A 12,125-nucleotide genomic window follows, 5' to 3' on the forward strand; every position below is an offset into this window, starting at 1 on the left:
TAAAACATCAAGCATCCCAGCGTCCCCTGGGAAACATCCTTGCAGATGGCCAATTCTCTCACACCAGAAGCAACTTGCAGTTACTCAAGTCACTCCTGACATGGAACAAAACCCACATTGGACAAGTCACACATTCTCAGCCTCGGAGAAAGGCAATGACTACCTCCTGTGAACAAATCTTGCCAAGAAAGCCCTGTGATAGGCTTGCCTTAAGAGTTGCTGTACATTTGAAATGACTTGAAGGTTTGCAATAACTACTACTACTACTACTACTACTACTACTACTACTACTACTACTAGAGTCAGCTCTCCACATTCAGTGAAGTTTGGGACAGAAGTTGACCACAGAGTGAAGCTAAAACCTGGAGTCTTGGAGAGAACATTGTAATCAAATCCATAAATGTGGAGGACTGATTGTACTATAAGTACAACATTTGAGGATGAGTCTTGCCCTTGGTCTATAGCAGGCATGGGCAAACTTGGGCCCTCCCTCCAGGTGTTTTGGACTTCAACTCCCACAATTCCTAACAGCCGATAGGCTGTTAGGAATTGTGGAAGTTGAAGTCCAAAACACCTGGAGGGAGGGCCCAAGTTTGCCCATGCCTGGTCTATAGAATTGCTCTGTCCAACCCAACAAGGTAGTTCCTTTGTTCCCAAAAGTAGTTGAGGGCTACAGAGTACACATGATGCCAGATTAAAAGACAAGTGTTTATTACAGCATATTGTTGAATTATATTAAATTTACAAAGCGATATGATTTATACATAGATATAAAACACAGCTGCTTATGATGTAGAATTATCGGACACCGACGGAAATATTAACACAGTCAACGCTCATGCTCTTAAACATGCATATTTGCGTGGATTTCAAGAAAACATATATTACACAATATAATCCAAAAACCTTTTGGGTTTTGCCCAGAGTCCAAAAGGAGGAACGTTGTCAGAAAACGACCCAGGCATTTAAATACTTGGGATACTCTGTACAGTTCTAGTCACCAGGATATGGAAAAATTGGAGATTATGGGGGTTGGAGTGACTCTACTGTGAGCAAAAATTACAATATTTGGAAAGGGCGTTGCGTTTAGAAGAAGAGTAAGGTAGACCATAGCCAAGAGGTTCTTCAGCACTAGAGTTGTAATAATTTAACTGCAATGGTTCCTTTGAATGGAGTTGTGAGATTAGTAGTTTCAGTAAATAAATGATTCAATGTTATGATGGTTTTTTATTATTATTATTGAAGTTTGAAGTATTTAACCCTTCGGGTTTGATATGGATGTATGGGACTGGATACCCTTGATATGAGCCGGTCATTGACTGTAATAAAAGTTTACTTACTTACTAGGTAGTTTCAGAAAGAGCTATTTAGAATTTTCTGTCTGACAAAACTAGAAATCCCATGATTTCATGGGGTGAAGACAAGTAGAATCATAACTTTTCCGCTATGTAGCATGAAGGTTCAGAGTCATGCCTGGAGTAGAGGAAATAGATAGAGAGTACTTGTTATCTCTCTTAATAATACTCAAGGTTTGCTAGCTCCAATGTTCTTTAGTCTATGAAACTAGTCTGGGCTTTAGTCCGAACATTAACAGAACTATCCAAGGTACTTCATAAACATGTTGTACTACATTGTTCCAACAGAATTGCTTCCAAATTTGAGGGGGAAATTATGCCCATTTGCATCTATTTTTATGTTCCGTCTGGACTACACATGAGGAAAGGAAGGAGACACAATGATATTTTACAAGCTTTTGTCAGTCTGAGTATAAGGCACAGAGCTAATTTTTTCTTGACACTGCACCATTGAAGGAAATTGCCATGATTTAGTTCTCATCACATCATAGGGATCACATACAGCCATCCCTCCACATTCATTGTGTTTAAGCCAGGCCTGGGCAAACTTTGGCCCTCCAAGTGTTTTGGACTACAACTCCCACAATTCCTAACAGCCGGTAGGCTGTTAGGAATTGTGGGAGTTGTAGTCCAAAACACCTGGAGGGCCAAAGTTTGCCCAGGCCTGATTTAAGGGCACCAGATCCACATGAAATAGAAAAATGGCAAATAAAAACATGCTACTTAAGCTGAGAAAACATTTCTCTAGGAATCTATAGCTCTTCCAGCATGGATCTTTGGCCAACCTCTGCCAGATGTTGCCCACAGAAATGCACCAAAAAACTCAGAGAATCCTAGAGTCATGTTCTCTCTCAGTGTACAATAAATATGAACATGTCTCCATAGCGCTGAAACATTTCCCAATATGGATGCATACAGTTTGGCAAATAGAACCTCAAAGCAAAGTTTCAAACAATTGGCACTCAATACTGACATTGGCTTTCAAAGTTTTCCAAACTTACAAAAACATGAAGAGCTGTTTGAGATCGAACATGTCACAATCAAAATTTGAGAAATTTCCCCAAAAGTCAAGATTTGGACCATGGATGAGACGATGACAAAGAACAGCCTAAGCCTGAAACTTTGGAAAGTTGATACTACAGTAGAGTCTCACTTATCCAACACTCGCTTATCCAACGTTCTGGATTATCCAACGCATTTTTGTAGTCAATGTTTTCAATATATCGTGATATTTTGGTGCTAAATTCATAAATACAGTAATTACTAAAAGCATTACTGCATATTGAACTACTTTTTCTGCCAAATTTGTTGTCTAACATGATGTTTTGGTGCTTCATTTGTAAAATCATAACCTAATTTGATGTTTAATAGGCTTTTCCTTAATGCCTCCTTATTATCCAACATATTCGCTTATCCAACATTCTGCCGGCCCGTTTATGTTGGATAAGTGAGACTCTACTGTATCCAGGGCTGACCATACTGGATTATACGGACATCGCCTGATCACTTCCTTCATTCTTATGAAATTCTGAAAATATTTACCTGCCGATGAAAATCAAAAATGCACTAGTGGACGATAAGGTGTCATTGTAATTCCACCCCATTCCATCAAGTCCACTGATCTTTCCACCTCTGTATTAAAATGGCATATTTCTGCCTCTCTGAATGTCCTATAGAAACAACGGATCTGTCGAAACCGAAGTAAAGACCAGCAAAATGCTCAGATCTTCTGTAGCCTGAACCCATACAAAAAGGAAACATGCCTAGAGGTCTTGTTTCTATATATTCCAAATCTGTGACCGTTCAAATCTGCCAGCCCTTGGATAAAAACTAGCCTAGCGGCCTTTGTTTTGCCACTTTAAAGGCACTGGTATTGACACAAAAATCTGAGGTCCAAGTGATGTTGTTTGAGCAGTTCAAAGGTTTAAAACACATGCATCTTTTTTGCTTTAAGAACACAAACATAACGGCATTCTATGTACAAAAAGCACCTTGTCTCAGCTGGGAGATATGTGCACATCAGCACCTACATGCTCACCAAAGCATGGTGATTATTCAACTGCATTTTGGCATCTCTGGAGAAGAATAGCACCAGAAACCAAGGAAAGGTTCTGCATAGAGCAAGGGATTGGTTATATTTCTGTTGTGTTTCCAGGCATAGATGCTTGCGCAGTGGCAAAAGGCATCTTCAAGCAACCAAATGCGCAAACGTTTCTGTAAACTAGAAAAGAGCTGGTGTGTTTCCTGCCCCTGATATGTCACATGCAACCAACACAGGCATTTACTCAGTTTGGACCCATGTCTTTGCAAAACCATTTTTCCTCCTGGCATGTTCTGGGATGCACTAGAAGCACATAAAACGATGCTTTTATGTGGGCGAAACGTCAGGAGAGAATACTTCTGGAACATGGTCACACAGCCCAAAAGACATACAACAACCCCGATGCCAATAATTCCCCCTTCAATAAGAATTCTGCCCAACTCAAACTTTCCTTCCATCCCAAAAGGGTGAAATGGTGAAAATACTCATACCTAAATATCTCACATTGTCTGCATTCATATCTCCTTCATAATTTTGCTGGGCCGGGCTTAGCACAGCAGGGTAAACCGCTGTGCTGCAGAAAAATACTACAGATTGAAGGGTCGGCAGTTTGAGCCCAGGTTGGGGTGAGCACCTGCTGTTAGCCCCAGCTCACCTGCCCACCTAGCAAGTCGAAAGCAGAAATGCAAGTGGATAAATAGGTACTACTTTTAGTGGGGAGATAATAAAGGTGACTTTAAGAACATCGATCAGGAGGAAAGCTCCTTGGCATGGAAGATGGGAGTGACAGCACCACCACAACTCCATGGCCAGAGTCAAGCACAGCCTCCAAGATGACAGAAATAAGATGGGAAACGCTTCCTTTACCTCTATGTTGTCTGTCCTCATTAATTTATTTATTTATTTATTTACAGCATTTATATTCCGCCCTTCTCACCCCGAAGGGGACTCAGGGCGGATCACATTACACATATAGGCAAACATTCAATGCCTTTTAACATAGAACAAAGACAAGACAAACATAGGCTCCGAGCGGGTCTCGAACTCATGACCTCCTGGTCAAAGTGATTCATTGCAGCTAGTTTCAGCTGGCTTGCTCTCCAGCCTGCGCCACAGCCCGGGCATAATTGGCATTGAGTATTTGCCGTGTATGTGTTCTGTAAGCCACTCCGAGTCCCTTTCGGCGTGAGAAGGGTGAGGTTTAAATACTATAAATAAAATAAAACAATTTCTTTGACTATTCAAACAGTATTGCTAGATGTTTATGTGAAGTTATAAGTTACTGCAATGCTTAAAATCATGGGAATGATGGAAAACGTCATCAAGGGAAATTCCTGCTGGGAGGGCAAGGTACAGTAGAGTCTCACTTATCCAACGTTCTGGATTATCCAACACATTTTTGTAGTCAATGTTTTCAATACATCGTGATATTTTGGTGCTAAATTTGTAAATACAGTAATTACTACATAGCATTACTGCGTATTGAACTACTTTTTCTGTGGAATTTGTTGTATAACATGATGTTTTGGTGCTTAATTTGTAAAATCATAACCTAATTTGATGTTTAATAGGCTTTTCCTTAATGCCTCCTTATTATCCAACATTTCCGCTTATCCAACATTCTGCCGGCCCGTTTATGTTGGATAAGTGAGACTCTACTGTAACCAAATTTGGAACGGAAGAGGGCTCCTGCGCCGGTTGTATTTGCGAACAACACGTCAACATACAGCAACTCTGTGAATGAGAGACCTCCAAGTCAACCTAATCTCAACAATCCTGCTCCAGTCTTATAAACTCAGGCCATAGCTGCCTTGATTTAGCCTATCTCGAACAGTAGTTCTTAACCTGTGGGTCCCCTGGTGTTTTGGTCTACAACTCCCAGAAATCCCAGCCAACTTACCGGCTGTTAGGATTTCTGGGAGTTGAAGGCCAAAATATCTGGGGATCCACAGGCTGAAAATCACTGATCAGAATGTGGCCTTCCTCTTTTCCTACTGCCTTCTACTTTACCAAACATCATTATCTTTTCCATTCAGTGCTCTTTCTTTTCGTAATATGACTGAATTAGAAAGTTTGGAGCCTCCGATGGCTCAGTGTGTTAAAGTGCTGAGCTGCTGAACTTACAGACCGAAAGGTCCCAGGTTCAAACCCGGGGAGCGGAGTGAGCGCCCGCTGTTAGCTCCAGCTTCTGCCAACCTAGCAGTTCGAAAACATGCCAATGTGAGTAGATCTATAGGTACCGCTCCGGCGGGAAGGTAACGGCGTTTCATGCAGTCATGCCGGCCACATCACCTTGGAGGTGTCTACGGACCATGCCGGCTCTTCGGTTTAGAAATGGAGATGAGCACCAACCCTCAGACTGGACTTAACGTCAGGGGAAACCTTTACCTTTACTAGAAAGTTTAGTCATCCTGGCCTTTAGGGAGGGTTAGACTTTTCCCTAGGACCCATTTATTCATCTTTTTAAAAATAACAGAACTATTATCCAGACCTTTTCAAAAGAGTTGGTTTTCTTCCTATCAGCTTTCTTCACTGTCTAGCTTTCCCAACCACGCACAGAAACTGAAACAAGGATGGTATGGACAATCCTAACTTTAACATTCAGTGATATATCATTGTATTTCAAAATCTTGACTAATTCCTTCCAGATGCACACACCTTGCCTTCTCATTTCTTAACTGCAGCCTCCATTCGGATTAATGACAGAGCCAAGGCATGGAAAATCTTGAGCTATTACAATGCCTTCATCATATGGCTTAAAGTGATTCTACCTGCTTCTCCTGTGCTTGCCTAAGGAATCAAACCAGTAGCAGAGCACCTCTGTAAGAGAGTTCATGGAGGAGAGCTTATGTGAGTATACATGCTCCTGTCTTCAATGCTTTTACTATACTTTGTAATTTGTGATTTTTATTCTGTACAAGTGTTTCTAGCCACTCGTATGTATTCCCTGTAGGTCCACTCCGTCATTGATAATGACACATTGAAATTATATACTCGAAGGACAAAATTGACTACTCTAGGTTCTCCATACCTGCATAACCACCACCTGAGGAAGACTACACAGTCGAAACCAGTCGTGGATGGTGACTAACCTTGGACTTGTTTAAAACATTGGAGTTCATAAAAGAAATTCATTTACTTGGACGTTTAAATTTGGACTCACAATTAGTGACTTTTTCAGTCCTCCATGTGGAACATGAACTCTGGTGGGCATTGGACTCACAAACTCTGAATATAGAGTTATACTTTCTATGAATGTATGTGTGTTGGTAACACATGGATTATATTTTGGTTTAATGACTGTTTTATAGTTCATATTATTGGACTTCACTTCTAGCTATAGTGGCTCTTGCCTGTGCATTTCAGGGAATCCTTTCTTTGTATTAAAGTGATTTAAACCATCTGCTATTTTTGTTTTCTTACTCTTCAGATATAAACCTGCACACAGAAATCCCTGCTTCCAAATAACCTAGACACAGGAGGCTTTTCCAGTTTTCACCCTGATAACTCTTGGGGAGGAATTGGTCTCATTTTGTCTCCAACATTGTAGCTACACCCCTAACTAGAAATGTCAGGTTCCTTCTGCATATTCTTAGGTGACCTCTAAGATCACATTATGCATCATGCCATTGCATTATTTCCTTTCAGTGGCCTTGGGAATGCAGCAAATGGTTCTACCAAAACAGTCTCTGTTTACCATCTTCCCTAGCTGTTATTCGCCAGGGATAGGAAGCTGACATTAATCCTTTCCAAGATTTCACAGATTTCAAAACTAGGATATGTGTAGCCCATCATCATCAGAGTGGTCAAGATGACAAGTTACCAATGAGAAGGAACACACAAACTGAGAAGAGACTGGGACAGTTTGCTTTTGCCTGAGCCGCTTGGGAAACACAGGGTTTCACCTCTCCTTTCTCTCTAGTTGAATGCAAGCTACCTTTAGTTGAATTGGGTTAACTCAGTGCAAATTACATTTGGATTCTGAACTCAGTTTGCAGCAACTGAAGTAAACTGAGGACAAAGGGAGAAAGCAGGAGGCGGAGAGAGAAATTGGGACATTTTAAAAGCAGTTGCAAATCTGGGATGACGGAAGATTAATTCAGGCTGTCCCTGCCAAACAAGTTGATAAATGAGGCATTTTTTCTTTTTTGCAATAGCACCTTTCCTTTCAAGCTAGACAGGAATTAACAGTGAGGGTAATTTTCAATGGAAGTATAGTGCAGAAGCAATGGGTTAACCCTCCCATCAGCTTTCTACTATGTCTGCAATTTAGTTTTTTAAAAAGCTGCAAAATGCCAATCCTTGGATTCAATGTACAGTTATCTCACTTATCCAACATTCGCTTATCCAACGTTCTGGATTATCCAATGCATTTTTGTAGCCAATGTTTTCAATATATCATGATATTTTGGTGCTAAATTAGTAAATATAGTAATTACCACGTAGCATTACTGCCTATTGAACTACTTTTTCTGTCAAATTTGTTGTATAACATATTTTGGTGCTTAATTTGTAAAATGATAACCTAATTTGATGTTTAATAGGCTTCTTCTTAATCTCTCGTTATCCAACATATTTGCTTATCCAACGTTCTGCCAGCCCGTTTATGTTGGATAAGCGAGTATAGGCATGCAAAATGATGGATAATGCAAACCTTATTGAAATGAAATACATGCCTTCGATTCACCTGTTGACTTATGGTAACCCCATGGATTTTTCACAAAGAAGAGCTCCTCTGAGTTTACCAGTTCCTTCCTCGAAAATATAGCCTCAAACACCTGGTATTTGTTGGTGGTTTCCCAGCTAAGTACTAACCAGAGTCGACCATACTTAGCTTCCCAGATTAAATGGGATTTGGTATCTAGGCCCCTGGGCAACCTTTACATGCACACACACATACACAAATACCAATACTGCTGCCATGGACCACCTGAATAGGTTACACCACCATAACTGACTTCTCCATTTGTACATCCCACTTCTTGTGAATTAGGAGACACTTCATTTGAACGAGTAGAAGGGACAGCACTAGTTTTGTGCCTTCTGCATACTAAACAAAAGCACCCAAGGCTCCATAAAAACCCGGACATATATACACACCCACTGGAGGCACATACACAAACCCAAGTCCCTTCAGCAGGCAGGTGTGGTATCCTTATCGTTATTAAAATAATTGGCGTTACTGTTGATGACCTGTAGAAATTCAGACAGTCGTCATCAGTTTGAGCGAGCCAGATCGAAAGCGTAGGATTTTTTTCTTAAGGTTATGTGAGGCTTTAATCTTAACGAAAGCTTTGGCTGCGTTTTCGTGGAGCTCCGAAGCCGTGGCCACTGCCTGGATGGGAAGAGTCTGGACGAACTGGGACCAGATGAGGCCCCCGCTCTCATCCGAGTCACTGGTCGTGGTGCTTTCGCCAACAAACTCCACCCCGCTCAAGCTGGACTCGCTGTCCCCAAAGCAATTGGTCGTATAGTTGCTCCTTTCGTCCTCGCTGGTATCCACGACCGTGGAATGGAAAAGGGATTCGCACTCTGCCGAATACTCCGAGTCGCTGGCCACGTAGGCATAGGGGCTGGCATACGGGTGAGGGACCTGCGCATAAACGCCGGCCGCTTCTCTCCGGTTCCTCCTCGCCCTCCGAAGGGCTTCCTCGTACGACACCTCGGCCGACAATTTCCAGCGGCGATAATCGGCCCGCTTATGTTTGGGTTTGGCTACCACGGGTTCTCGGCCGTGACCGTGGGGCCTCAATCCGGATTTCAACCCACCCGGCGGGCGGTTGAGAAGGCCCGTCTCTGGCAGCAAATGGCTGCTCTTCTTCCCTCTCGCGGCAACCTTCTTCGGCTTCTTAGTTGTATCCGAGTCATCAGGGAAGCGGCACTTTTTGCTCATGGATTTGCCTTTCTCACGAGCCACCAGTGGCCCGTTTTCCATCACGGTGACCAGATGGGACCTGTGTTTGGCCATAGAGCTCTTGAGGATTTTGACACTCCTGGAGCCCTTGTGAAGTCTCGATGTTTGGGGCTCGGCAGGTATATACGAGCCGTTCACCAGCGCAGCCTCCTCCAGGCTCTGAGAGGATGAGCCTTCGCTCTTGAAATCCAAGGGAAGCCTAGTTTCCTGTGTCAGAGGAATGGAGCAAGATACTTGTACCCCACTGTTTTTGAAGAGTATCTTTTTGGGAACGTGGGTGGCTTTATTGTCCTTCGGAAGCGTCCCATGCCGGCAAGGGCTTTCCTTAGGACACGCCACAATGGACTGGCCACTTTCCTTGCCCATGTCCCCCTTGCCGACTACAGGACAACGTGCCACCTCTTGGGATTTGACATTCCTTGTCGGAGGTTTGCTTTGAAGTTCGTTGTTAGCATTTGTGGGAGGCATCTTTTTGGTCTCCTGATGCTCCGTTTCTTTTGTGTGCTGCTTTAAGGGGGAGAAGGCACCGTTTTCAATGGCAGCGGTAGTTCCACCCGAAGGAGGAAATACCTGACCCAAATTCTTAAGAGTTGTAGCGTTGTGGAGGGCCGTGCCCGGCACCTGACGAAGGCACATGCTTCCGTGTCTCAAAATCCCTTTAGTGGGGTCTGCGTTCAGGTTGGTTCTTGGTTTGTTAGTCCTCACCGAAGGGATGCGTTTCTGCACAAGGCTCAAGATGTAGCTGTCCATTTTGCGGCTGGCGGTGGGACAGGACGCAGAATGAGGGATGTGTGGGAGGCACGGAGAACCTGGTTTGGCTGAGTTAGGTTCAGCTCCAGCATCAACATCAGCGGTGTTGCCATCAGATCTCTCTTCCTCTTCTCTCAAGGGACTACCGATCACTGGCAGAAGAAACATCGGGCTCTGAACAGCAACTGCATGTAGGGGACTGGGGTAGCGGTAGACATCATTCCCATTTTTGGACACCAGATCACACTGATATTTTGGATGCACATCAGCAATCACATCCAAGGAATTGGAGTGTGGTGTAGAAGGAGAGGAAGAAGCCATCCCTGCAGACTGGTCTTCATGTTGGCTTCCCTTGTTACATTCCAGCCAGCCAATGAGATCTAAAATTCAAAGGGAAGAGAAATAAGTAAAGAAAAACTCTTAAGTTATAGAGAATGTTAACTTCCATGACTATGATAAAGTTTTTAAGACTTTAAACCAACAATGAGCCAACAATGTGATGCGGCAGCTAAAAAAGCCAATGGGATTCTGTCCTGCATCAATAGGGGAATAGCGTCTAGATCCAGGGAAGTCATGCTCCCCCTCTATTCTGCCTTGGTCAGACCACACCTGGAATACTGTGTCCAATTTTGGGCACCACAGTTGAAGGGAGATGTTGACAAGCTGGAAAGCGTCCAGAGGAGGGCAACTAAAATGATTACGGGTCTGGAGAACAAGCTCTATGAGGAGCGGCTTAAAGAGCTGGGCATGTTTAGCCTGCAGAAGAGAAGGCTGAGAGGAGACATGATAGCCATGTTGAAATACGTGAAGGGAAGTCATAGGGAGGAGGGAGCAAGCTTGTTTTCTGCTGCCCTGAAGACTAGGACACGGAACAATGGCTCCAAACTACAGGAAAGGAGATTCCACCTGAACATCAGGAAGAACTTCCTCACTGTGAGGGCTGTTCGACAGTGGAACTCTCTCCCCCGGACCGTGGTGGAGGCTCCTTCTTTGGAGGCTTTTAAGCAGAGGCTGGATGGCCATCTGTCGGGGGTGCTTTGAATGCGATTTCCTGCTTCTTAGCGGGGGGTTGGACTGGATGGCCCATGAGGTCTCTTCCAACTCTACTATTCTATGATTCTATGATTCTAGAAGCACAACTGAAAATCCTTAAGACAGACCACCACAATCTCACAGCTACATAGTGTCCCTCAGCCCAACTCCCCATTTACTAAGCAGCAGCTGCTGCAAGTGACCATCTGTTCCTCTCTCAGACAAGAAGGAGGCAATTGATATTAACACACCCCTTTTGTGAGAGATATGAAGTGTGACAGCCAAATGCAGGGTCTCTGTTACAACTCTCTCTTGCATTAGAAGTAACTTACATGAAAGCTGTTAACAGGGAACAGACCCTTGTTGCTTGCAATAGCTGTTGTCTGGTAAGTGGAGATTTATGCATTCCCTAAATTTTATTTATTTATTACTGCATTTCTATACCGTTTTTCTCACCCCTGGGGGGACTCAAAGCAGTTTACAACATAATAAATGGCAAAATTAAATGCCTCACATATATATAAAATTATATCACATATCTAAATCAAAAACATATAAATGCAGAATAAACCATTAAAACTATAAAAACATCAAACATAGATATAAGAATGAAACATGTTATTGCAGCAAGTCTTAGACCATCACTCAAGCCACAACACTGGCTCTCTAACTTGCATAAACAATCATAAACTCACTATTCCAAAATTTAAGGAACTCTTGAGGCATTATGCTGGATTTGGGCTTTTTTACTGGCTCCAGCAAAATACTATACAAATTCTCAAAAACGTACTGAAACCAGAGCATGGGAAACATATAAACACTTTATTTCCATGTGCTCCTCCCACGTAGTCCCATCTTGTAGGTATGCATGTAGGTATAAATGAGTGTATATGTAGAATATTAATGTTTACTTGGGCATATTAACTGTTGGGATATTTATTGTTAATGTAAAAACAAGCAAAGTAAATAATTTGTTAGACATAAGGGGGAAGACAAAACTATAGAGAAACTGAAAACAGGAAGCAGAAAGTCC

At 42.7% G+C, this 12,125-nt stretch overlaps 1 protein-coding gene across 1 annotated transcript in view; it reads right to left on the minus strand.

Moving 5' to 3' along the window:
• Window positions 1-694: 694 nt before the first annotated feature.
• dact1 (dishevelled binding antagonist of beta catenin 1) overlaps window positions 695-12,125 on the minus strand; it is a 33,819-nt gene continuing 22,388 nt past the window's right edge. The window contains exon 4 of the mRNA XM_008120296.3: window positions 695-10,440. Within this exon, the coding sequence (XP_008118503.1) occupies window positions 8,600-10,440 (1,841 nt within the window). The 3' untranslated portion in view covers window positions 695-8,599. The remainder of the gene's footprint in view (window positions 10,441-12,125) is intronic.

Source organism: Anolis carolinensis, chromosome 1, assembly GCF_035594765.1.
Source record: "Anolis carolinensis isolate JA03-04 chromosome 1, rAnoCar3.1.pri, whole genome shotgun sequence".
NCBI classification, from domain to species: domain Eukaryota; kingdom Metazoa; phylum Chordata; class Lepidosauria; order Squamata; family Dactyloidae; genus Anolis; species Anolis carolinensis.